Source organism: Panthera tigris, chromosome X (assembly GCF_018350195.1).
Source record: "Panthera tigris isolate Pti1 chromosome X, P.tigris_Pti1_mat1.1, whole genome shotgun sequence".
Taxonomy (NCBI): domain Eukaryota; kingdom Metazoa; phylum Chordata; class Mammalia; order Carnivora; family Felidae; genus Panthera; species Panthera tigris.
Window position 1 is genome coordinate 102487031 of NC_056677.1, and position 27581 is coordinate 102514611.

At 40.7% G+C, this 27581-nt stretch overlaps 1 protein-coding gene and 1 pseudogene across 1 annotated transcript; one reads left to right on the plus strand and one right to left on the minus strand.

The window, feature by feature from the left end:
* The window catches only part of LOC102960196, a 59814-nt pseudogene extending 37271 nt beyond the window's left edge, over positions 1–22543 (minus strand).
* A 190-nt stretch (positions 22544–22733) lies between these two features.
* Positions 22734–27116, plus strand: LOC102960468 (putative testis-expressed protein 13C). Its single transcript, XM_042975156.1, has 2 exons — positions 22734–25350; positions 25939–27116. Exon 1 carries the CDS (start codon positions 22800–22802, stop codon positions 25338–25340), a length of 2541 nt encoding a protein of 846 aa, XP_042831090.1. The 5' UTR covers positions 22734–22799; the 3' UTR covers positions 25341–25350; positions 25939–27116.
* The last annotated feature ends 465 nt before the right edge of the window (positions 27117–27581 follow it).

The window sequence follows — 27581 nt, forward strand, 5'->3', positions numbered from 1 at the left end:
CTTCCTTGAATTCATGGAATAAGTTGTACTTAATCATGTTGTATGATCCTTTTAATGCATTGTTGAATTTGGTTTGCTAATATTCAGTTGAGATTTTTGCATCAATGTTCATCAGGGATATTGACCTATAATTTTCTTTTTTTTTTTGGAGTGTTTTCATCTGGCTTTGGTATCAGGGTAATGTTAGCCTCATAAAATGAGTTTGAAAGCATTCCATCCTCTTCAATTTTTTGGAAAGTTTGAAAAGCATAGGTATTAACTCTTTTTTAAATGTTTGGTATAATTTACCTGTGAAACCATCTGGTCCTGAAATTTTTTTTCTTGGGAGTTTTAAAATTACTAATTCAGTTTCATTACTTGTAATCAATCTATTCAGATTTTCTTTTGCTTCATGATTCAGTCTTGGAAAGTTGTGTCTTTCTAGGAATTTATCCATTTCTTCCAGGTTGCCCAATATGTTGGCAAATAATTGTTTTCAGTAGTCTCTTAAGATCCTTTGTATTTTTGTGGTATTAGTTGTAACTTCCTTTTCATTTATGATTTTATTTATTTGGGCCCTCTTTTTTCTCATAAGTCTGGCTAGAGGTTTTTTTTTTTTTTTATTTTGTTTATCTTTTCAAAGAACCAGCTTTTATTTTCATTGATATTTTCTATTTTTTAGTCTATTTCATTTATTTCTGCTTTGATCTTTATTATTTTCTTCCTTCTACTAACTTTGGCCTTTGTTCTTTTTATAGTTCTTTTGAGTATATATATTGTTTTGGGGGCTTTTTCTTGTTTCTTGAGGTAAGCCTATATCGCTATAAACTTCTCTTAAAACTGCTATTGCTGTGTCCCATAGACTTTCAAAAGTTATGTTTTCATTTTCCTTTGTCTCAAGGTATTTTTTTATTTCCTTGGATTTGTTCATTAACTCATTGGTTGTTTAGTAGCATGTTGTTTAGTTTCCATATGTGTTTGTGTTTTTCCAGGTTTTGTTCTTCTACTTAATTTCTAGTTTCATACCATTGTGGTCAGAAAAGATGCTTGAGTGAAGCATCAAAATGATTTCAATATCTTGAGTTTACTGAATCTTGTTTTGTGACCTAACGTGATCTATCCTAAAGAATGTTCTATGTGCACTTGAAAAGAATGTGTATTCTGTAGTTTTAAAATAAAATGTTCTATAAATATCTATTAAGTCATCCTGGTCTAATGTGTCATTTAAAGCCAATATTTCCTTATTGATTTTCTGTCTGGATCATCTCTGCAATGATGTTAGTGAGATGTTAAAATTTTCTACTATTATTGTATTACTGTCAATTTATCTCTTTATGTCTATTAATATTTGCTTTATATATTTAGGTGTTCCTATGTTGTGTGCATAAATATTCATGAATGTTATATCTTTTTTTGGATTGATCTCTTTATCATGATATAATGTCCTTTGTCTTTTCTTTCAGTCTTTATTTTAAAGTCTATTTTGTCTGATATGGTTATTGCTACATGAACTTTCTTTTTGTTTCCACTTGCATGGAATATCTTTTCATCCCTTTCCTTTCAATATGTGTGTGCCTTTAGAACTGAAGTGAGTCTCTTATAGGCATCATATTAAATAAGCCTTTTTTTTTTTTTATCCATTCAGCCATCCTGTGTTTCTTAATTGGAGTATTTAGCCTATTTACATTTAAAGTAATTATTGGTGGGCACGTACTTGTTTCCATTTTGATTATTGTTTTCTGGTTGTTTTTGTAGTTTATTCCCTTCTTCCTTGCTTGGTCCCTTCCCCTTGACTTGATGGTTTTCTTTAATGTTATGTTTGGGTTCCTTTCTCTTTATTTTTTGTGTATCTACTGTAGATTTTTGGTTTAAGGTTATCACGAGGTTCACATATATTGACCTATATAAATAGCAGTATGTTTTAAGCTGATAGTTGCTTAAGCTCAGACTCATTGTAAAAGCACTACATTTTTTACTCACCACCCCGCCATGCTTTATGCATTTGACACTTATTTTACATCTTTTTATTTTGTGTGTCCCTTAACTACTTATTGTAGTTAGAGTTGATTTTACTATTTTTGTCTTTTTACCTTCATACTAACTTTTAAAGTAGCTGATTTACTGCCTTTACTATATTTGCTTTCATCTGTGAGACTTTTTTCTTTCATATATTTTTTTATTTGTATTCATGGCCTTACTTTCCCACTTAACGAACACCCGTTAACATTTCTTATAATGCCAGTGTAGTGGTGATTAATTCTTAGCTTTTGCTTGTCTCAGAAACTCTTTATCTTTCCTCCATTTCTGAATGATAATCTTGCCAGGTAGAGCATTCTTGGTTGTAAGATTTTCCCTTTCAACACTTGAATATATCCTGCCACTCCTTTCTGACTTGTAAAGTTTCTGCTGAAAAATCAGCTGATAGTCTTATGGAGTTTCCCTTGTTTGTGACTATTTGTTTTTCTCTTGCTGCCTTTAAGATAATCTCTTTATCTTTATCTTTAGCCACTTTATTTTTTTTAATGTTTATTTATTTTTGAGAGAGGGAGAGAGAGAGAGCACAAGTGGGGGTAAGGGCAGACAGAGAGGGAGACACAGAATCCAAAATTCAAAGCTGGCTCCAGGCTCCAAGCTGTTAGCACAGAGCCTGATGCAGGGCTCAAACTTGTGAACTGTGAGATCATGACCTGAGCCAAAGTTGGATGCTTACCCAAGTGAGCCACCCAGGCGCCCCAGCTTTTGCCATTTTAGTTATAATATGTCTTCATATGGATTTCTTTGGGTTCATCTTGTTTGGGAGTCTCTGTACTTTCTGGACTTGGATGTCTGTTTTCTTTCCAAAGTTAGGGAAGTTTTCAGCCATTATTACTTCAAATATGTTCTCTTATCATTTCTCTTTCTCTTTTCTTTCTAGGACTCCTACAATATGAATGTGAGTATGCTTGATGTTGTCCTAGAGTTCCTTTATTCTCATTAAACAGAATTTTTTTTTCTTTCTGTTCTGTGTGATTTCCAGTACTCCACCTTCCAGATCCCTGATCCATTCTTTTGTATCATCTAATAAGCTGTTGATTCCCTCTGGTGTATTTTTCAGTGATCATTCTATTCTTCAACTCTGTGATTTCTGTTTGGCACTTTTTTATGTTTTCTCTTTGTTGAGGTTCTCACTGTGTTCCTTCAATCTTCTGAGTTTGGTATATTTGTGGTCATTATTTTGAACTCTTGATCAGTTAAATTACTCATCTCCATTTCATTAGGGTTTTTTCCTGGGGTTCTATTTTTTTCTTTTTTTGGAAAATAAACTTCTTTCTCCTCATTTTGTTTGACTTTCTGTGTTTGTTTCTAGAACTAGGCAGAACAGCTACCTCTCCTGGTCTTGAAGGAATGGCATTATGTAAGAACATCCCTTGTGTTAGACTGCATGTTCTGGTGGTTTTAGCTGGTTGGCTGGAGCTGGTTCAGGCATGAGCTGTGTGGGACAGGGTGTCCTGGGCCACACCATGCTAGCGCAACCTGGTGAAATTACTGAAACTGGAGTGGGAGTGGGATGGGTGTGTCCTGGGGTGTGCTTTGCCCAGGCCACCTGGCAGGACAGCTAGAGTTAAGGTGGGCATGGACCAGGGTTGTCTTGGTGCACTTTGTGCTACAGTAATTCTGATGGGACACCTGGGTTGTGCATGGGCTTTAGGGCTCCTGGGGCATGGTGTACTGGGGCCATCTTGTGACTGCTGGAGCTGGGGTGGGCACTGGTGGAGGGCCACCTTAGTGGGAACAGCTGGAATTGGCACAGGATAAAGGCTTGGGGCTCACAGGGGTGGCCCTAATTGGCAGGCCAAAGTGGTCCCAGCTCCTATCTGTCCTGTTAAGGTGGAGGGGGGAACATAAACAATGGTATTTTCCTGCACCTTCAACCTTGGGGAGTTCTAGTAGTTCCCCAACTCTTTGCACATGCTCTAGTGTTAGCAAATGGATTATCTTCAATTACAGTCTAGTTGCCCTTTAAATTGATGTTTTTTTTTTTTTAGCAGTGCCTCAGGTTGGATGAGTCTGCATGAAGTCCCCTCAGTGATATTCCTCCCTAGTAGAGGTCATTGCCTTGGGAGTGGGCTTCTAATAATTACTGTGTCTCTGTTTTTCCTACTTTTCTCTATGTGGTCCCTCTACTATTTCTTGTGCAGATACTGTTCAATTAGCCACTGGTTCACAGTGCCTGTGAAAGGAAATGAGTTCTGGGGCTTCCCATGTTGCTATATTGGACATGACTATTTGTAATTTCAATTGTTTTGTAGGGATTTCAGACTATGAGAAACATTAAAAATGGTTCACATATATGATTTTCCCTGAAATTATAGTGTTTATCTTGATCAGTCTAGGTCAGGTAGGTGAACTTGTGGCTGCATGAGTCATGACATGGAGTTATCACCTAGGATGGATATATCTTTGTGGGGACACACTATTCTAGTATATACTTTTCAGTTCTGTAGATTAGTTGCTCACTTTGGTCAGGTACATAAATGTTACCAATTTCTCAGACACTAATTTACACTAGATTAATTCAAAAGGGATCAATGTCTAAAATCTGGTTTATTGTTTACAATGATAAGCATAACTATCAAGTAGACTGCAACACTTAGCTTGATGATCATGGGGTTTCCTCCATATTTGTAAGTTATGCTGGAAGTCTATATTATCAGATGATTGGTGAACATGTAATGAAAACAACTGGAATTAGTTGGATGATTTTCATGGAATTTTGTCTGGTGCCTGTCTCCACTAAATCATAGATCTGACCAGGGGACTGGAAAGTTACCATCCATTCGTTAGAATACCCTCTTCATTGGATAGGTTTTAATGGAAATTCCAATTTGTACTTTCTGATTCTTGCTTTCCTATGTTTCAAAGTGTTCATTGATCTTCATTTGACTCATTTAAAAAAAATATGTTTAGGCTACCTACTAGGTTATAGGCAAGATTTGCTCTTGCTTTTGGAGTGAAAGACATTTTCTTTTATAGTATGACTTTTGCACATGTATTAGCACATGTATCATACATTGATTTTATTATTTTGGGTCTCAGTTCTGGGGAAATATGTCATTGCAGGCATGTAATATTAGGAGCATGGGTTTTGTGTTTAAATAATCAAGGTATTAGTTCTGGCTTCCCCACACATTATCTGTGGGCTCTTATAAAAGTTATTTAGCTTTCTTAAGCCCTAATTTGCTTATTTAAAAAATGGAGATGATACTGTTATTTAACTTACATGATTGTGGTGATGACTGCCTAAGATAAAGCATACTAAGTATGCACAGCATGTAGCACATAGTAAGTACTGAAAAGTTATGTATTGTTTATTACTATATAAAAAGTGTAGAAGAGAAAACTTTTTATTAGCACCATTAGTATTGTTTATAACATAAATATGTAAATGGCTATTGAAAAGATCATCAGTGAACAACTTTACTTTTAGTGTAAATGGAATCACTTCTACCTTCACTTAATATGCAACAATTATTAGTGCCAATTTGAAAATTAGAGCTGGTAACATTGATAATTGCTCCTCTTACACCTGAATGATTTTTTATATAGCTAGAAAAAATAGTACTGCTACTTATAATATTTATTCAACACTTGGCAAGTTGAATTGGTCCAAACATAAAACATTATTTTTAGGGAAAGCTGTTATCTATCTGGTCATCTATATAAAGAAATAGATCAATGTGGCTTTTTAATATTTCAAGGTCATGCCAGAATTTTCTACTTTCTTTTTATTTTCTATTACTGACCTAAGAAGCAATAATAATTATATACAAAATTGTTTACCCTCATAACTATATCCCCTTAATATGTATTTTTATTTTTCTGTATATTCCATGTGTAGTCTTAATTCTATGCTTAATTCTATGTTACTGTTTTTACTTTCACATATAGAATATGTTTTGTTTCTGATCAGAGGCAGATGATGCCTTCAGCAACCAGAAGGCAACATAGATCCTGGAAATATCACAAATGCCAGTACACACATGGTGCATCCTTGGTGGTATTAGATGTGTAGCTCTAGTAAAGAGCATCCATGGAAATAGCTGAAATGTAGAATGCAGGTAGGTGGGGGACCAGATGACAGCTTCTAAAAACATAATGGAATGAAAGCACAAGAGGCAGTTGTCATATGAATTGAGTAATATAATTCAACTGAATATGGCAGGACAGGGTGACCTGGAATAAATCTTGGCCAAGCAGTTGATTAGTAAATAACAGAGAAACATCATTTGTCAACTTCATCTTTGTTTTCCCCCTCACTATCCTCATTGAAATTCTACCTGTTGTTCAAATCCTTCTTTCCAGATAAAGTCCCACCTTCTGCAAGAAGGCTTCTTTAATAGTAATAAGGATGATATGATGAAAATAACAATTACATATATATGAATACATTTACATATATATAAGAATATATCTATGAATACATATACATACATATATGAGAATATATATTATTTTTAGAGCGAATGAGAGAGCAAGTGGGTGAGGGGGCAGAGGGAGAGAGAGACAGAGACAGAGAGAGAGAGAGAGAGAGAGAGAGAGAGACAGAGACAGACAGAGAGAGAGCATGACAGAGAAAGAGAGAATCCGAAGCAGTTTCCATACTCAATACAGAGCCCAACACAGGGCTCCACATCATGACCATGAGATCTGAAATCAAGAGTCAGACACCCAACAGACTGAGGCACCCAGGCGTCCCAAGAATATATGTATTCTTATTTCATCTTTGCAACAACTCATTGAGGAAGCGGATCCTCAGAAATGTTAAGAAACTTGGCAAGTCATTCATCCAAAGTAGTGTTGATGACTTAAGACTTGTGGAGAATAAGGTACCTATGAAACATCCAGGTAAAGGTTTCTAGGAAGTTGTTATTTAGGTGAATCTGAAGTTTAGGACACAGAGAAGGACTGGAAAGTTGTGGGAGTCTTTAGCAATTAATAATGGTAGTTGAGAATAATGGAATAGGAGGATAAGATAGAAAGAATGTCTGAAATGATGGAAAGTGCCTGGAAAAAAAAAGGGTCTGAGGACAAGACTCAGGGAGATGCCAGTATTTAGGAGTGAATGGAAGCACACCAGGTAGCAAAAGGAAACTAAGAAGGAGCATCCATAAAGACAGGAGAAAAGTCAAGAGAGTTTGGTGTCCCAGAAGAAAAAGGAGGATTGGATTTCAAAAAGACGGTGGTCAACATAGTCAAAGGCCACAGAAATTTCAAGTCAGAAGAAACTTGGATTAAGAGAGGGGAGAGGGTCACTGGTGGAGCCCTTAGAATACTTTTTGTAGCTTTATAGGTGGAAATTAAGGTACAAGGAATGTAGACAAGAACATTATACGGCATAGAAAAAGCTTGAACATGTTTATACCATGATGGGGAAGGAGATAGTAGAGAGGAAGAGACAAATAGAGAAGAGAGTGGAGAGAACATGACTGAATTGAACTCCCTGAAGAGATGGGAGAGGCTGGAATCTAAATCATAGGTGAAGGAGTTGGCTTTAATGTTTAGAAGAGAAACTTTAATGTTTACTGTGAGAGCAAGTGAGGCAGGAACTATGCAAGACAGTAAGCTAAGCTTGAGGACAGTATGGCAACTGAGAAGTAAGAGAAGGAGCTGAGCAAAGGGCAGCTCCCTTCCCCCCACTGCATGATGGTAAACCTCTCTACATGGCTTGTGGTATCCTCTGGAAGCCCCCAGAAACATATGAGATTCAACATTCACAGTTCACTTTTCCCATACATATTCACAAACACGGTCTCATCATCCATCAGAGTATTCCAGTTTCAAATGCTGAAATCAGAAATGTCTTGCCCTCCTCTTTACAGAATCATGTCTCTCATCCTCACTGTAGCCTCCTGCCCTTGATAGCTCCTTATTTTTCCAGAACATCTTGGTCTGGCTCCCCTTTCCTCCTTATCCGCTCAGCTATCACAGTGGTTCTCTTTCTAGAGCCCCTCACCAGTCTTCCCCAATGGTTTGAGCTTTGTAATCCTCCATAGCTACCGGGTTCTCCCTTTACTCATGTACAGGGTACACAACAGGCTGTGTAAGGGTGGACAGCTTTTCCCTTCTTCCCTCCTAGGTTTGTGGCTGGCCCATTAATTAAATTGATGTAAGACAAGTTAATAGGAGAAAAATTTAATGTCATATGTCCCGGAGCTCCATAAAAATAGGAGACTCAAAGAAGTGTCCAAAGCAGCCACCTTTTATACCTTCTATATAAAGAAACAATATATTTGTGAAGAATTGAGAAGATGAGGTTTGTTTTGGGGGTAGTAAATTAGTGAAGAAGTGACAAAGTTTGTTTAGATAGCCTTTTCAGCCCTAAGTTCCCTATTCATGGAGATAAAGATACCTTCTGCCCTTCTGTTTCAGGAAGAGTACTTTTCATGTGGGAGATTTATTTCCTCCTTTTAGGGGGACAAAGGAGGATTACAGTGTCCTTTCTGTACCAGTTGTTTCTTAAGTAACTTTATTTCAAAATAATAAGTATGCCAGGGTGGCGTATTTTAGGGTGGCATATTCTGCTCTACCTCAGTCCTACCTTTGAAACTTGCATGGAATTTCACAATGCAGAAGCTTAGTTGGCAGATCATTCTATTTAACTGAACTAATCTCTTAGTCTTAAAAATAGGTCAGTTCACTTAAACAACTGTGTTTCATTTCAGGAGGCAGTGATGTAGGTAGGCTCCCAAAATTAGGCCTATATGGTGTAAATATCTGTACCAGGTATTTAATAAGAAGTATTTCTATGAAAACAAAGGAAAACAATGGTTAATGGTTAGAGCAGACTAAAAAAATCCCATCTGAGTCCTGAGGAAAAGTAAAAACAATTCTAGATGTCTAGCTCAAAGCATCTTTAGATGGAGTGAAGGCAGGCAGTGGAAATTTTACAGATTTTCCTAGTTTGTAGTTTGAATGTCTCTGGTGATCTTTCTGAGTGGCCCACACAGCAATAAGACATGAAAATTGTCCATACATGAGCTGTTGTAATTTCTCTGAAGTTTATATCAAGTTGCCCAGTTTTAGCTTGCATGGCTTCAGGAAAAGGGCAGTTTTAGTTCTCAATCATTTCAAGTCAGAAATGTGGGAAAAAAACTGGAAATGTTAGTTTGGATAGTTGTGGTCAGATATTGGAAAAAACTGGAAGAATTCAGGATAGTCTAGTCCAGTTTACAGGTAGACAACAAAACCTCAAAGACAATGAATAAGACTAGAATCTGATATCCACAAGAGTGTGTTACAGATTTTACTGAAAACAATTTTTCTCTCTACAGTTACCTCTATTTCTATCAAAGTAAGACTAATTTGTTTGCAAAGTAAGTCTAGTCTCATTAAACTTTGCCTGATTATTTTCATAAATACAGCAAGAATATTGACTGACCATATAGGCTCTTTTAAGTCTGTTTCACTGTTAAAAGCCTCTTGAAGCTAGGAAGCCAAGCCAAGGGTTTAATATCAGACTTGACCTGCAGTACCTACACATTTGGGTTAATTCCTCTCTTCTTGAGGTTCCCCAAAATATCGTAAGTTTCCTGAACCTGCAGGAAGAAACCTTCCTTACTCACCTGATAAGGTTGCCCAGAACCCTGTAAACAAGGTACCAGGCTATTTTTCCAAGGAGATTTATTTGTTTCTTAAAGTCAGCTTTAGCTCCTTAAAGCTTTCTGGTAATATCTGAGTCTATGTACATCTTTTTCAAATATGATATTCCAGTCAAAGCCTTGGTAATATAACCATTGTTTTTAATTACATCATGTTACAAGGAGAACAGATTCTTATGGAACCTATGCAAATAGCTATACTACCACAAAAATAAGAATACTCACTAAGAGTTTATGAATTCTGGTGAGACCAGGTAGGGAAAAAAATAATTGTTTTATCTTTGTTCACAAAGGTATACTTTACCAAACTGGTGATAGTTTAAGAGAAAAGAGAAAACATTTTCTTAAATTTAGAAAAACAAAACATTAAAGAACCAATGTTTCAAGAAGTCATTTAAATCATGTAGTCATCTTTATCAGTTCATTCAGTCCCATGTAATTAATTCCTTTTTTCTTCATCTTTTATTAGCAGTTTAACGAAGATGTCATGTTCTTCATTAGAGTTATGTAAATTCTTACCCAGTCTAGTAGTGTGATCTGAAAGTTATCAGAAACATGTACTTGTTACAGCCCCTTCCATGAGTCTCCTTGAAGATGAAGTACTTTTCCAGGAACATTTTTACCAAAGCATCAGTTAAACGACAACTGTGTATAAATGGCAAAAGACTTAAAAATGGCCATGATTAAAGATCTGATGAGTTCATTATAATGCAATTGACAAGAGATTTGGTTATTTCTATGACGCACATTTTAATATGGAATATTAATAACTGGAATTAATAACAACATTACATGTCAGAATTTTAGGAATTTTATATAACTTCTGTTAACACTTATATTAATAACTCGTACCCATATGAATTTAACCTTAAGAAGGTTAAACATCACTTCTTAGAATGACAATGTTCCCCATATAATTTAACATAAACAAGCCTAATTAGTTAAACATCTCTTTTTCTAGGAGAGAGAACAAGACTTTGAGATGTTCCATGGACCCTCTGGAAATCTCAAAGTTAGTTCAAGACCCAAATGACTTCATTTTGAATTTGATTTTGGGTAGATTTGTCAGAAATATCAAATGGTTTAAAAGTACTCGATTAAATAGGATTGTAGATCACTATAAAACAATACTTAATTATCCATTTAACCAAAGTGACAGTTTAAACGCAGGCACAACTTAAACGCAGATACAAAAGGTTACATAGTTGTAAGCAAAACTTAGCTCTTTTAATTAAACGTTGAGAAGACTCAGTTTTAAGTAATCAAAGACCTAATAAGACTGCATGAAACAGTAAATTATTTTGATAAAGCACAGATTTAATCTTTGTTTTCTAGTCAGATTACTTAAAAGGTAAAGAAAAGCCTTTCACAATCTGTTATCAGGAGCAGATCAATAGTCCAAGAAAGCTTTGTCCTTTTAGCACATGAAAGAATATTAAGTTTTAGTTTTACATAAACATAACTACACAATTTTTTAAATTTTTTTAATGTTTATGTATGAGAGAGAGACAGAGCATGAGTGGGGGAGGAGCAGAGAGAGAGGGAGACAGGCTCCAGGCTCCGAAGCAGGCTCCAGGCCCTGAGCTGTCAGCACAGAGCCCGATGTGGGGCTTGAACCCACGAACCGTGAGATTATGACCTGAGCAGAAGTTGGACGCCCAACCCACTGAGCCACCCAGGCGCCCCATAAGTACAATTTTTATTAAAATTATTTTTTAAAGCTCTTAAAGAAAATTATTCAATTTTAGCCAGCTTGACAACCCAAGGTAAGATTTTTCCCCCCTCTCTCTTCCCAACTTTCTATATCCATTTAGTTTGTTCTTTATTCTCTTGTCATTCAGACATAACCAGATTTTATATTTTATACAAAATTACTATTTTTCCTTTAACAAAACACATCTTCATACTTCGTACCTATTTTTAGTCAAAGATACATCCTACTTTTTTTGCATAGAGATGTTTCCCTTACTATTTCTGGTAGCTTTAATTTTATGTATTAAATTAACTCATTAATTAATTTTGAATTAATTAGAATTTTAACCCTTAGAAACTTTAATTTCTAGTAAAACCTAAGAAGTAAGCAATTGTGAACTGTTATACCAAAATTCTTTAGATTGGCAAATTTATGAATATATTTCATGATTTCCAGAAGCTTATACTTTTTTTTATAGTATAATTTTTCAGTGTGGCACAGGACATGTTTACTGATAGATCCAAATATCTTTAGTTTTTCTGTAATAAGAATCCAAAAGTGGATATACCTCTTTCAGTAACTAATAATTCAGAATTTTATCTTATTTGGAAATGGTCTATATAGTCAATGAATTGCCATCATTAACCTAACTTATTAAAACTTTAAGGTTTAAAGTTACCAAAAAAGATTTTAGAAACTACTTAAGTAGAGATGTTATAAAATATTATTGAAAAGTTTACTTATAAACTTTTACCTCTTTTACATCTATTTAAATCACATGTTTTAAATAATCATATTTAGATTACTCATGAAAGTTTCATGAGACATTAAAGCAGCTAGTCATTGTCTTAAATTATTTTTCTTGCTGACAAATTTTGTAACAGAGATAACATGAGGTTATTTGACTAATAAATCCAGGTAGAATAAAAGTTGTATATCTGCATTATATTTAATGCTGATAACTCTGAAAACGTTTCTTTTTTAATTAAACCAGTAACATTAAAGTAGCTTTTATTTACTGAAGAGTTTTCCAGATCATGTGAACTTGACAAACATTTCAGTTAGGTGCAAATATATTTGTGAGAGCTTAGAAATATTTATTTTGATAAGCACTTATTTCTCTTTAACACAACTAAATGGAACCTTTAAAAATTTAATTTTGGCAATAGCATCTTGAGGTGGGAAAATATTACATATACATGACATACATCTATAGACATACATAAACACATAGAGACTTTATAGCTTTTGTTTTAAAATTTTAGCCATGAATCAATTACAGTAATACAAACTCACTAGTTTAATAACCATTGGATCCAAATTATGTTTCTGCAATTGGAGTAAATTGTCTACCTGCTCAGATGGCTAAAAATTTTTACTAATATTTGTGGAGAAGACTCTTAAGAATTGTATTTGTCTATGGGGTGCCTGGGCGGCTCAGTTGGTTAAGTGTCCGTCTCTTGATTTCGGCTCAGGTCATGATCTCACAATCATGACATCGTTCTCCATGCCGGGCTCCAAGCCAGCTGTGGAGCCTACTTAAGATTCTTTCTCTCCCTCCCCCTATGCCCTTCCTTGCACATGCACACGCATGCTTGTGTGCGTGTTCTTGCTCTCAAAAAAATTAAAAAAAAAGGATTGTATCGGTCTTTGATAAGTAATCTTATGAAGGCTGTGGACTAGCGTTTGGGCAAAGGAGCCTTTAAAAAAGTTTGTATATTAAAAAACTTCTTTCCTCCCTTTTTTTCTTTAGTCTCAGGTGATTGTGGGCAGTGTTTTATCTACTGGGGTGTTTACATTTCAAAAGGATGGAAAAATGTGTTTTCTCCTGGGAGTTTTGTGGTAGATATCTCTATTATCAGAAGTGTAGAATAATTACTATTTAAAATGTTTCCTCTTTTTTTTTAAGTACAGGACAGTTTTGTTTCTAAAGTCCTGATCTTTTATAATATCTACATGCATTTTGAGATGAGTAGGGGAGATTTAGGGTAAGTTAGGTTAGCTTGGAATTACTTCTAGAGCATCATACTTTACATGCTCCAAGAGAAAGAAGCTTACTTTACATACCCCAGCAGGAGGAAGAATTTCTCCCTGACCGGCAACAGCCCAACCAATGAGAATTCAGCAAAACAACCTCTCCCAGCTTCCTCTTTTCTTCTGTAGAAGCAGGCTCCTCTCCTCTATTCTCCAGACTTGCCAATGGTTTGTCATAGTTTGCTTGTCCTGAATTGCAATTCTTCTGCTATTACTGAATACACTAAATGTCTGGTAAAATAACTGGATCTTTTGTTTTCTAAGGTCGACATTACATGCTTGTTACAAGAACCCACTTGAGCCCCTTGTGCTCTTTGCTTCTGAGTCGTCTTCTTCCTTTCAGTTCAGTAAGTCTCCTCCTTCATATGAGCTCCCTCCTTTTCGTTGAGCTCTCTGACTTTATTCAGGAGCTGTTCTTGTTTTTGTTGGTTTTTTAAAAAAAATGTTGATTTATTCATTTGAGAGAGAGAGAGACAGCAAGAGGCAGAGAGAGAAGGAGAGAGAGAATCCCAAGCAGGCCCCGCACTGCCAGTACAGAGCCTGATGCAGGGCTCAAACACATGAACTGTGAGATCATGAGCTGAGCTGAAATCAAAAGTTGGATGCTTAACCAACTGAGCCATCCAGGTGCCCCTTTGTTGTTTTTATGAAGGAATTGCCCTTCTTGGGGAGTACTCTTCTATTTCTCAAACCTCTGTTTTTGAGTAATAGGATTCCAATCTGCTAAATTCTCTCAGGAGGGACCTCTTTCTTTTACCCCAGTTTTATGCTTAAAAACTATGGTTCCTCTTCATGTGCATTTTTAACTAATTAGGCCAATTTAACCAAAAATAATTTAGAACCAATGGCTATCATGGGGTACTTTTGATCTCCCCAACTTGCTTTTCTTAGAACCAGGGCTCTCAAATAAAAAAAAACCAAATGGGAACCCTATATCAATTGGTATTTTGAGGCTTCCAAATATATTAAGGACTCTAAAATCCCCTCTTTACAAATTACCATTTCTTTTTTTTAATGTTTTATTTATTTTTGAGGGAAAGAGAGAGAGAGAGAGAGAGAGAGAGAGAGAGAACACAAGGTGGGGAGGGATAGAGAGAGCCAGAGACCCAGAATCCAAAACAGTCTCCAGGCTCTGAGCCATCAACACAGAACCTGATGCAGGGCTCGAACTCACAAACCATGAGATTATGACCTGAGTCGAAGTTGGAGGCTCAACCGAGCTGCCTAGGCGCCCCTACAAATGACCATTTCTAAGTTAACTGAGGTAAACAACTGAAAGAAGACAAAAAACTTCAGAGGTCTCTTTCTCCCCATCCTCTTTTATACCCTCTCTATCCCCACCTCTTTTCACCCTCCACTTCCTTATTCTAATTCTTTCAATGAACTTCCCTCTTTCTCTGAAATGCTCCTTGTTCCCTTCTCTGAACCGATTAGAAGAGGCACCTTTAAAGATTTTTTTTAGTTTGTTTATTTAGGGGCGCCTGGGTGGCTTAGTCAGTTAAGAGTCCAACTTCGGCTCAGGTCATGATCTCACAGTTCATGAGTTCGAGCCCCGCATTGGGCTCTTCGCTGACAGCTTGGAGACTGGTTCCTGCTTTGGATTCTGTGTTTCCCTCTCTCTCTGTCCCTCCCACACTCGTGCTCTGTCTCTCTCTCCCTCTCTCTCAAAAATAAATAAAAATTTAAAAAAAATTTAAAGTTTATTTACTTATTATTGAGAGAGAGCAAGCAAGCACACACCGGGGAGGGGTAGAGAGAAACAGACAGGGAGACAGAATCTGAAGTAGGCTCCAGGTTCTGATCTGTCAGCACAGAGTCTGACATGGGGCTTGAACCTACCAACTGTGAAATCATGACCTGAGCTGAAGTCTGCTGCTTAACTGACTGAGCCACCCAGGTGCCCCTAAAACTACATCTTCAAAATTAGACCTTCTGGGGGCACCTGGGTGGCTCAGTCGGTTTAGCATACAACTCTAGGTTTCAGCTCAGGTCATGATGCCAGGGTCAGGGGATCAAGCCCCATGTCAGGCTCTGTGCTGAGTGTGGAGTCTGCCTAAGATTCTCTTTCTCTTTTCTCTCTCTCTCTCTTAATCACACTCTCTCTCTCAAAAAAATAAATTAGACCTTATGAGGATCCTAATGCTAAGCCCTTAATTTCCCATGTCCCCTGGGCTAAGGCTGAACTACAAGCCATAGTCAAAGATTTTCCTGGAGTTATTGAAGATTCTCATAGTTTTGCCAAGGAATTTTTTAAAATTAGATTTGCCAAGGAATTTAATATAGTCATCCAGACTTACCAACCAGGTTCCTCAGATTTGTACCAGCTAGTTCACATGCTTGTTGACAAAGGCCAAGCCCAACACTGGATGAAAACAGCTAACTGGGATGATCCTGAAGAAATCTCTAGAACTTTATATGAAAGACCAACTCAATGCCGTTTTATATGATCACACTGGGCAATTGCTGAATGACTTCACCTGGTAGTCCCTAGGGCTTTCCCAAAACCTGTTGATTGGAATAAGATTCATGTTTGCACTGAAAAACTGAGTGAATCTGTGTATGACTATTATAGTTACCTCCGAACTGTTTTTAAAGAAAATTCTGGCCTCCTTATGGATGTTGAATCCACTCGGGTAGCCTTCAACTCTATGTTCATTAAAGGGCTAAACTGGGATCTTTCCCTTATAGTTAAAAGGGCTAGGATGGAATGGGAAACTTTGTCCACTCCAGATTCAGTTAATTTAGCAAATTGGCTCTCCTATACTCTAGAGGATTCAACTAAAAGGAAGACCAGTAAAATCCCTGATTTTCAGTTCTAACAAATGGAAGCCCCTAAACAAAATCAAACCCCTCTGCCATTGTTGCAAAAAACCAAGACACAGGAAGAAAGACTGTTCTGAATGTAAGCATTCTAGGTGCCTTCAGTCCTCTAGGCTTTCCAGTGCCCTCCTAACCCCCAACTACAGAACTGTGAGTAACTACAGGGGCTTTTCCCAATGTTTCCTCTTAAATTGCTTAGAGAATTTTTATCAACATTGGAGCTACACTCTCTATGCTTGACCCTACTGTTATCAAATAAATAGCCCTTACCTCGAAGTACTGAAATGGTTCGGAGTGGGGATCTCTAATAAACAGGTTTCTATCTCTCAACCTATTCCCTTTTGTTTAGGCCCTCCAAGAGATACTCATAACTTTGCTTCTGAGATTCCTTAGAGAAATACGATGCTGGAGTTTTTCTACTGAAAGGGGGAGAGAATTCTAGAATTTGATAGAAACCAAAATAGCCAACCAGGAAAATCAGATGACATTTCACCATCTTTTATTTGCTCCATCAAAATTTACAGTAATTGATTTCCCTGTGGATAAGGTTAGTAATATTTCTTTGCCTTTACTTGGGAAGGAAAGCAGTGTACCTAGACAGAAATGCCCCAGGGTTTTACCAAAAATCCTTCCTACTTCTCCCAAAACTTTTTAATTTTTTTAGAGAGAGAGAGTGAGAGAGTGTGTGCATATGTGTGAATTTGGGAGGGGCAGAGGGAGAGAGAATTCCAAGAAGGCTCTGTGTTGTTAGTGAACAACCTGATGAGGGGCTTGTTTCTACAACCGCAGGATCATGACCTGAACTGAAATCCAGAATCGGATGCTTAAACAACTGAGCCACCCAGGTACCCCTTCTCCAAAATCTTAAAAGTGGATTTAGGTGATATAAAGTTACCTGGAATCTCTACTTTATTACAATATGCAGATGATTTGTTTCTCTGCTCCCCTTCTCAGGCCTCTTTGCAGGAAGACAGCAACCACTTGTTAAAACTTTTAGTCTTAAAAGGACACAAAATCTCTGAGGAGAAACTGCAGATTGCTCAGACTCAGGTTTGATATTTGTGGTGCCTGATTTCAAAACGAGGGCTGCATTTAGATCCAAAGAGGCCTCATGGCATCCTGAACTTCCCCGAACTAAGTGCTAATTACAAGGTTTTAGGCTAATTACAAGTTAGCTTCAGCCTAACTTGGCTCATGTGAAAATTGGATTCCAAACTCTCTTTCCCTCACTGTAATAATCTGAACCCTGCCACCATTCTTCCTTCCTCTATGGACAATACTCCTCATGACTGTGACTCTCACAGATCACCTCCTGACTCCTTATGATCACTTATAGGAAACTCCTTTGTATAACATTAATTTTCCATGGTTTACTGATGGTTCTTATTTAAAAGGTGAAAATGATAAATATGCTGGGTATGCTTTTGCAACTCCTTTTAAAGTAATTGAGGCAACACTTTTGCCCTTGGCTGAATTGGCCAAACAGATGAATTGTATACTCTTGATCACACCTGTATTTTAGCCAAAGGGAAAAACTGCAAATATCTATACTAACAGTAGGTTTGTTGGAGTAGCTCATGACTTTAGAATGCTATGGAAACAGCAAGGTGTCCTTATTTCCAGTGGAGACAAAATTAAAAATGGCTTTTATGTCCAGGAATTATTAGATGCCATACTCTTACAGACACTTTGGCCAGTATCAAGTTCCCTGCACATTTTAAACTTGATTCTCTTGAGGCTAATGGAAACCACCTTGAAGATTATTTCTGCAAAGAATGCTGCTCAAAAAGGAACAACTAAACATCTGTCTTGATCCAAAGGGATGTTCCCCCAAATGATTATCTAGAAAAATTGACTAGAGATGTCCAACAATTGGCCCCAGAAAAGGAAAAACAATATTGGAAATCTACTAAACATTGGTTCAATAAAAAAAGACAACTCTGTGTTGGGCTAAAAGAATAATCCAGTGCTTCCAGAGACTCTAAAGTTCCCATTACTGATTACTCTACATGCAGTGAATCATTAGTCTACTGATAAAAACCTTTATGAGCCAATACTAGTGGGTGAATATTAGCAAGGTCACAGAGTGCTTACTTTGCTTGCCCACCTGTCTAAAATATAATTCAGGAAAACCTGTCTGCACTGCTCCTCGACACTTTAAATTGCCCAGTGGACCATACGAGTTTTGGCAGATGGATTTTTTTTTAATTTAAATTTAAATTTTAAATTTTTATTTTTCAATATATGAAGTTTATTGTCAAATTGGTTTCCATACAACACCCAGTGCTCATCACAAAAGGTGCCCTCCTCAATACCCATCACCCACCTTCCCCTCCCTCCCACCCCCCCATCAACCCTCAGTTTGTTCTCAGTTTTTAAGAGTCTCTTATGCTTTGGCTCTCTTCCACTCTAAACTCTTTTTTTTTCCTTCCCCTCCCCCATGGGTTTTGGTTAAGTTTCTCAGGATCCACATAAGAGTGAAAACATATGGTATCTGTCTTTCTCTGTATGGCTTATTTCACTTAGCATAACACTCTCCAGTTCCATCCATGTTGCTACAAAGGGCCATATTTCATTCTTTCTCATTGTTTGGCAGATGGATTTTATTTAGCTTTCCCCATCTCATGGATATAAATATGTATTGGTAACGGTTTGTGTATTTTCTTACTGGACTCCTATTTTTGTGCCTAAATTCCTATTAGAAAAGATCATCCCTACCTGCAGAATCCCTCTTGAACTTCATAATGACCAGGGAACTTGCTTCAACAGGTTTGTGCTTTTGGGCCAGTGTTGCAACACTTCCGTTGTGCTTATTACCCTCAATCCTCAGGGCTAATAGAATCCACTAACAGCATTATTAGGCAAAGTTTGTAGAGATCCTTCAAATACCCTGGCCAAAAGCACTCCCATTAGTGGTTCTAAATTTCAGGTCTACCCCTTTTGGAACTCATTAACTCTCACCCTTTGAGATAATCATAGGATGACCAATGTACTTGGCTCCTGCTGCTTTTGATCCACAGTCGGTAAAGGGGGATTTCCTTTAATATTGCAAAGGCCTAATTGCTTTTGTTGAAAATAACCATATTTTAGCAGAATAATCTTTCCACAGCACACTCCCCGGAGACAAGGACTTTAAATATCAACCTTGCAGCCCAGAAATTTCTCACACCTTGCAGCCCAGAAATTTCATCTATTGGAATGACATCTCCAGAAAGACTGTCTTCAACACTGATGGAAAGACCCCTATCAGGTACTGTTAACCAACTCTTGTGCTGCCAAACTTCAAAGAAAGGACCCTTGGATCCATGTGTCACATCTACAGAAAGCACCAAAACCTAACTAGATCTGCACACCAACTGATGACTTGAAAAAAAAGATTTCTAGGAATCGAAGCAAATGACAGTTGGAGACGGCTTTCCCAAGATGACCAGCCCAGACCTGTATACATTTTTCTCACTGTTGCTTCTAACCTTATTTTCTCCCTTTTTTTTCTTGGCCCAATCTATTGCAGAAGAGGAAAACCTTTCCAACTATTAGATCTGTCACCAGAAATCCAATTTATTCTTCTCTATTTAAATATGATTTTTTCCCCCTGCATCCAAGGGAAACACAAATGAATTTGATTACAGAGCCCTGGAAAGCAGGAGGAGTTGTAAGGGATAGAGCAAAGTGAATCCTACCACCTGTCCTTGTGCTTCTGCTAACTTCACTTCCTGGATTTCAGCGTTCACATGAGTAACATGTATACCCTGGCCCTGGAGATCAGGCCAGAGTGCTCTTGGTAAATCTTGTAAGGAAAGAGAAGTTGAAATAGGCAGCTGGATGTTTAAGGGATTTTCTGGGGAAGGTGGGGGAGTTTTATGAGCTAAGGGAATTTGCTGAGGAGACAGGGCTGGATTTTAATTTTAATTCTAATTTTTTAAAGTTTTTATTTAAATTCCAGTTTTGACATGCTGTGTAATGCTAGTTTCAGGTGTACAATTAAGTGACATGGCTGGGTTTTATTTTATTATTTACTTATTCATTTCTAAAGTTTATTTATTTATTTTGAGAGGGAGAGAGAGAGAGAAAGAATGAGCAGGGGAGGGGGAGAGAGAGAGAGAGAGGATTTCAAGCATGGGAGCCTGACATGGGGCTTGATCCCATGAACAGTGAGATCATGACCTGAGCCGAAATCAAGAGTGAGAGCTTAACCAACTGAGCCACCCAGCTGCCCCAGGGCTGGATTTTAAAAAGAGGAATTTATGTTGGATGTGGACTTTAATTTTTGTTCTAAGTCTAATTTCTGTTCTTTAACCTTGTTAAGGCAGTCCCTAAAGGTACTAATTATTCTCCTCTATATCCACTTCATAATTTGGTCTTTCCATAGGTACCTATAACAGTTGTTTAGGATGAGAACTCTTTAAATTTTTTTTCAAATGTAGAAGTTTTTCTAATTGAAAGGATTTATTATCTGGCAATGATGAGTAGGATCTTATATTAATCTCAATAGAGACTCAAACCAATAAGACTTTTTATAGCTTAACCATGGACATAAGAGGCATCCCAAAAGAGGGTACAAGCCCTCACAAGATCCAGAGGGTTCACTCCCAAAGTTAGCATAAAAAAGCAAAAACCTTTGTTGTCACCAGTGGTAAGAATGATGTAGTGAAAATGGTGTCTCCAGTTTCCCATGAAAATGTGAGATGCCTCTAGTCACAGAGTCACTAATCTGGAAAGGTACTACTGGAATGATACTTTTCCAGCACTAACAAGACAACAGTGGTTTAGACAACTGAGGCACCTTATGACAAACTCCTCTGAGACCTAGCACAGTTGGACAAAGAGAATGTTGCCTATGACTTCATGTGTTGTATTTCCAAGCCTATTTGGCCACCAGATGCAAGCCAGTACTTGTACCTTCTGACTGGCAGAGACCAGAGAGAATATTCTCACTGGTCACAAGGCCACACTCTCAGGACAGAACAAGATGAAAGCAAACCTCATCTGGTTTTTACATAAGGGACCCACCGCCAACTTTGTCTAAACAGATGCCAATCTGTTCAGAACTGTGAACTCACCAGTCTGGGAAGCATTCAACCCAATGGTTTCCCTCCTTATGACAAATGATAGGGACAAAAGAAAACAATGACTGTCCTCGGGAGGAAAGAGAGCAATAGAAAACAGGAGTATTCGTAATAAATCTTTACCAGTCACTATACCCAAGGAACTAGTTTACACAAATATATTCTCCTGCTAAACTAAATTTAGAAAAAAAAAAAAAGGACTTTCATCATTCTCACTTCCACCAGACCCTGTGAGCAGAGATCCAGGAGACTGATGTGGTAAGAATTCTTAGTTTCTACAGGCTCTTGTCAGATTCCCAGGATCTCTCAGGTGCCGCAGCCCCAGATTCAGCAATATCTGGGTAGTGGAGGGCCCCAGGTTGGATGCCAAAACTGTAGAAGTGGAAAAATTTTCCCTTCTTACCTTCTAGGTTCTTTGGCTGGCCTAATAATTAAATTAACATAAGTAGGATTTACAGGAGGAAAACAAATTTAATTTCTTATCTACAGGAAATCCATATAAATATGAGACTCAAAAAAGTGACCAAAGCAGGCAACTTTTAGAACTGCAAGAAAAAAAATTGTGAAGAATTGACAAGACAAAGAGGTTTGGGTTTGGGGTCGTAAATTAGTGAAGAAGTAATAAGGTGTTTTATATTGCCTTCTCAACCCTGAATTCATTCCCTATTTCCAGTGATAAGGGTGCCTTCTACTCTTTGGGAATAGACAGGGTACCCTTCATATGGGTGATTTATTTCCTCCTTTCAGGGGCACAAAGGAGGGTTAGAATGTCCTTCTTACATCAACTGTATCCTAAGTAACTTTAACTTAAAGTAATGTGCCAAAGTGACATATTTTGCTCTCCTTCACCTGGTTCCCACTGCTGCCCCAAAGTTCAGCTTCCTTCCTTTCCCCACAGCAGTAGAGCAACCGTAGCCCTTCTTTCTTTGTCCTGCCCCTTTTCTGGGTTTTGATAGATGCCAGGCATGCACCCTATTTATCTTCCTGAACAGGGGGTCCTGCAACCCCAGTCTTCACCTCAACTCTTTCTCTCCCTCCCCTAAAAGTTCTCTGACATTCTTGTACCACCCTTCCTTTTAGACCAGGAGTGTGTGTGTGTGTGTGTTTGAAAGTCCCATCCCAGCCCGTTATGTGCATGAGTGGCAACTATTACTATCTCCAAAGAATCTGATGTGCCCCCTCCCAGTCTGGGCTCACTGTAGTACCCGGCGCTGCCGAGCGCTCTGCTGGCCTTCCAGGGGGCGCTCGGCCCCCGACCGTGCCTCCCAGAACACCTTGCGGTGGCTCGTGTGGCTCAGAACTCTGTGACGCATCGTGCCATCTTTGCCCTTCACGTAGTGGGCATTGGTGTGGTGAGAGAACGTTTTTCTTTCTATCTTTTTTAAGGAAAACAAGGGAGTGAGGGAGAAAAGTCAAGGACGAGGCCAGGACTTGAAAAGGACTGAAGTAGGACTGAGCGGGGACGTGAGGGGTGGGCCTTTACGGGCGGCGGCAGGGGCAGCATTGCCTGCGAGACGGTTAGACGGTTATCTAGGCTCGCGGCCGTCAGTTAACTAGGCCGCAGCAGCCATGGCGGTCGACTTTGGGGACCACGCCAGCGGGTTCCGCCACACCGAGGTGATCAGGTTCATCAACGACGAAGTCCTCACGAACGGCGGTGGGCCGGATTTCTACGCGGCCTTGCGCTCGCGGCCCTGGGACGAGGTAGAGGAGCGGCTTCGGACGGTCCTGGCCGACCCGCAGGTGCCGCGCGCCACGAAGAGGGCCTGTGCGTGGAGCGCGCTCGCCCTGAGCGTGCGCGTGGGAGCCAGGCAGCGGGAGCAGCAGGAGCGCCAGGCCCGGCGGCTGCAGAGCCAAGTGGAGGAGCGCGAGACGGCTGCCTGGGCCCTGGCCTCCGAGCTGCAGCGGCTGCGCGGGGAGCGCGAGTCGGCGGTCGCACAGCTGCGCTCCACACAGGCTGCGCTGCGGCAGACTCTGGTCGAGTGTGACGCGCTTCGCGGGCGGCTGCTCCAGGTGGAGAGGGCCTCCCGGGTCGTGCCGCTGGCCCGCGAGAGAGTGCCTGGGCCTCCGGCCGAGCAACTTGGGGCCATAGCATGGCCCCGGAATGCAGATGTGGTGGCCAGGGGGCTGCGCAGCAGGCTGTATTTTGAGGCCCGGGTGCCGGCCCCGGTGGCTGTTCTCTACGTGCCGGGACCCCCGAGTCCCTGGGCTCAGGCCGTACAGCCCGCTCTGCCAGTGCCCGTGCGGTACTTGCTTCCGTTCCGTGCCCCGTTCCCCGTGGGATTCCCCGTCTCGCCACCTCTGCCGCCAGTAGTAGTCATGGATGCAGAAGCTGCAGTAGTTCCACATCAGATGCCTCCTCTGGGGATCGGGCCACCTGGTCCACGTGCTGCAGTGGGCTACCAAGAGGGGATGGTCCCACGGTGGGACCAGAGGAGCTGCAGCCAGGCGGAAGGTCCTGCGATCCTCCAGAGTGCAGTCCCCCTGAGGGACGTCAGAAGCCTTAGCCAAGAAGGTCCGCAGTGGCCTCAGGGGATGGTTCCTGTCAGAGATAGCTGGAGCCAGAGCCAGAGCCAGGAAGAAGATCCAGAGAACACTCAAGAAGTGGTCCCCCTTGGGGATAGCTGGAGCCACAGCCAGCAAGAAGATCCCGAGAGAGCCCAGGGGACGGTTCCTGTCGGGGAGAGCAGGAGCCACAACCAGGAGGAAGGTCCAGAGAGGGCCCAGGGGGTGGTTCCTGCTGGGGACAGCCGGAGCCAGAGCCAGGAAGAAGGTCTGGGGTGGGCCAAAGGAATGGCCACCCTTGGGGATGGCTGGCGCCAGAGCCAGGAAGACCGTGCAAAGAGGGCCTGGGGGATGGTTCCCGTCGGGGAGAGCTGGAGCCACAGCCAGCAAGAAGATCAAGAGGTGCTCCAGGGGGTGGTCCCCCTTGGGGAGAGCTGGACCCAGAGTCAGCGAGAAGGTCCAGAGAACCCCCAAGGAATGGTCACCCTTTGGGGTAGCTGGAGCCAGAGCCGGGAAGAAGGTCCAGGGTGGGCCCAAGGAATGGTTCCTGTTGGGGATAGCTGGAGCCACAGCCAAGAAGAAGATCGAGAGATGCCCCAGGGGGTGGTACTTCTTAGGGATAGTTGGAGCCTCAGCCAGGAGGATGATCTAGGCAGGCCTCAGGGGATGGTCTCCTTTGGGGATAGCTGGAGCCAGAGCCGGAAAGAGGGTTCGGAGAGGCCTTGGGGGGTGGTACTCCTTAAAGATAACCAGGGCCAGAGCCAGGAAGAAGGTCCAGAGAATCCTCAGGAGATGGTTCCCTTTGGGGATAGTTGGAGTCTCAGCCAGGAAGAAGGGCCAGCAAAGGCCCAGGGGATGGTCCCCTTTGGGGGTAGCTGGGGCCTCAGCCAGGAAGAAGGTTCGGGGCGATCCCAGGAGATGGTTACCTTTGGTGCCAGCAAGATGAATAGCCGGGAAGAAGATCCAGAGAGGCCCCGGGAGATGGTACCTCTGGGGGCCAGTGGGAGACACAACCAGGAAGAAGATCCAAAGAGGCCTCAGGTGATGGTGCCCCTGGGGGCCAGTAGGGACCACAGCCAGGAAGAAGGTCCAAAAAGACCCCAAGGGATGGCCCCCCTTGTTGCCAGCAGAAGCAGTAGCCACGAAGAAGATCCAGAGAGGCCTCAGGAGATGCTCTCCTTGGGGGCCAGCGGGAACTACAGCCAAGTAGAAGGTCCAAGAAGACCCCAGGGGACGGGGGACAGAAGACGCCATAGCCAGGAAGAAAGTCCAAAGAGGTACCCCCCGGGGTTTAGGAGGAGCCACAGCCTGGAAGAAGGTCTACAGAGGCCCCAGGCGCCCCCCCAGGGGGACAGCCGGAGCTGTGGTGTGAGGGAAAGCCCAATGAAACAGCAGCCTCAGGGGCAGAAGGCCAAGCAACCAAAAGGGAAAAAAGCTCTGGGTCTCCTGCACCAGGAGAAGTCTGCCTCAGGCTGCGGCCCAGAGAGTTGGGAGTGCCCACGGTGTAAAGCCATGAATTTTTCATGGCGCAAGGCCTGCTATAAATGCAAGGAAGTCTGTGTGGACGTTGAGAGTAGAGGCCTGGACCCAGGACCGACTCACTGATTTAAGAAAGGTAAGTAAGAATGAAAACGAAAGAAAAGACCAATTTCATAAGCCCAAAGAAAAACCAATTTCATAGGACCCTCTTCTGACCAAAAAGTAACTTATGTACCTCACAGAAGATTTGCAAACCAAAATTGGTGTAGAGAGAATTAAAACAATCCGTTATTCTATTACCCAAAGTAACAACTTTTTATCGTTGTGGGTACTACATACACACATAAATGCAAATGTATTTATATACTTTTTAAAATTTACTTGAACAAAGACTGCTTTTGAGGATCATATTCTTTAAAAAGGAACTTCTCTTAATTGCACTGACATTCACAGGTGGTGGATTCTGAATGGCTGATGCCGATTGGTGGACACCCTGGAGAAGCTGAAGTCTTGGAGCCTTCCCCCGCCCTCCCCTCCACTCTCTTCTGTTTTCTTATTCACGTCCTTTTTTCTGAAAGTGCTGTGTCTTTGGCTGGGAACAGCCATGTCTTTTTCGAGTTATAACTATACTGAGTTTCAGGAGCACTGCTTTTCCTGGGAAATGCTATTGTTCCTTTGTACATGGCTACAGTGTTCATGTTTGCTCCTGGTTTTTATTTTATAGGTGAGGGCCTGTTTTTGTGTCTCCGAGCCCCACAGAAATTGTTTGTTGCTGAAGAAGCTGAACCTGTCCCATTAGAAGATCTTCTAAGAGTTTACAGAAATCACACTTGATTCCTGCTGACCTGCACCTCATCGAGACCCCCGTTGGCTGGAGCGGAGAGGAGTGAGAGGAACTCGGGGAAGAGGAGATGCTTTGGCGCTCGTTAAGGCGGAAAGGAGGGCAAAATGATTTCGTTAGAATTTAATTTCTCTGTTGGGACAAGGAATTAATTTGGAAGAGTTGGGTGTTGTGGTGTTAAATTCTGTGATAGCAAATTTGATAGATAACATTTAATTCTTTACACAAATTGTTATTGATTGCCTAGTTTAGGTTAGGAGCTAGAACCATATGTTAATATTTAGGGCACACATCATAACTTTTTCATTAGATGATAGGAGAGAGCATAATTTGAGATCAGAAGTGAGTTATTTGCCTAGTATATAGCATGGGCTTTGGGTAAACCCATTTGAAGTAACATAGATATTTTGCAGTTCCAGGAGCAACATCAGAACTTTCATGAGAGGATTTACCAAACTCCTCATCTCCTTGCTCCTAGGTGAAACAAATGAGCAGTGGCAAAGATCAGGAAAGTAGCATCACAAAGTGCAGGCAGGATTTTTCTGAAAGTCTGATTTCTTTCCTTGAGAGGGAAAACTATTTTCCTTGTTGCCCTGAAAGACCAGTAACTTAAGTATCTTAAGTCACTGAGTGACTTAAAGATAGTACTTGGGGGAGTGTTACACACTTGAATCCTCAGTCTTGGCTGCCTCCATCCCAAGCCCCTTTCCAGCCAAGAATGGATGAAGAACACAGTGGATTCCAAGGACAGACATAATGCTTCTCTTGGATTAGATTAAAAATAATACTGGACTGGATCAAGCACTCTTGACAATGACCCTGGTCCCCTTATCTTCCACTTGGTGTATTCTCTGCAAGGCTGTCTGCTCTTCTGAGGCAGCTGGCACAAGTGAGGAGGGAGCCATGATGGAGCCCAGGGGGTGGGAGGTTAGATCAGCCTCAGTCTGAACAAAAGATGTTGTAGTTTCCCCTGTGAGATCTGCCCAGCTCACCAAGCTCAACCTCTGCCAAGGTTTTTCTGATATTAATTAGTAATAAAGAGTGTGTACTTGCCTGCTGTATCTTCTGTGTAACGTGTATCTTGGGGAAGGTTGGCCAGAGGTGGCAGCTTAAATCTGCATCCTTCCCTCTAGCTCACTGAGGTGAAGGAAAGTTCAGTCTCATTCATTATGAGAGGGGCCCTGCCTCTTCCTGTGAATTACCCAAGAATGGGAGGGGGAAGGGGTTTTTGTGGGGCCTTCAATGCATTGTGATTATCCCTGCTACTCTTACTGTCCAAGTCCAGATGGTCCCTTGAAGGTGGGCATGTCTGCTTCTCTAGGGCGAGTGGGGTTTGGAGGTGTCTGCCAATGCTGGAAGCCCTAATGCCTAGGGTCCATTTCCCTACATGAACCATGCGCCATTCCCCTCTGGGGCCCTCCCTTCTTCCTGGCAGGGAGTAAGGAGTGCTAAGGTATCATTAACAGTATTCTCCTTCCTTTCTCTCTATTCTATAAGTCACTCCTCTCTCCTTTAGTATGATTTGG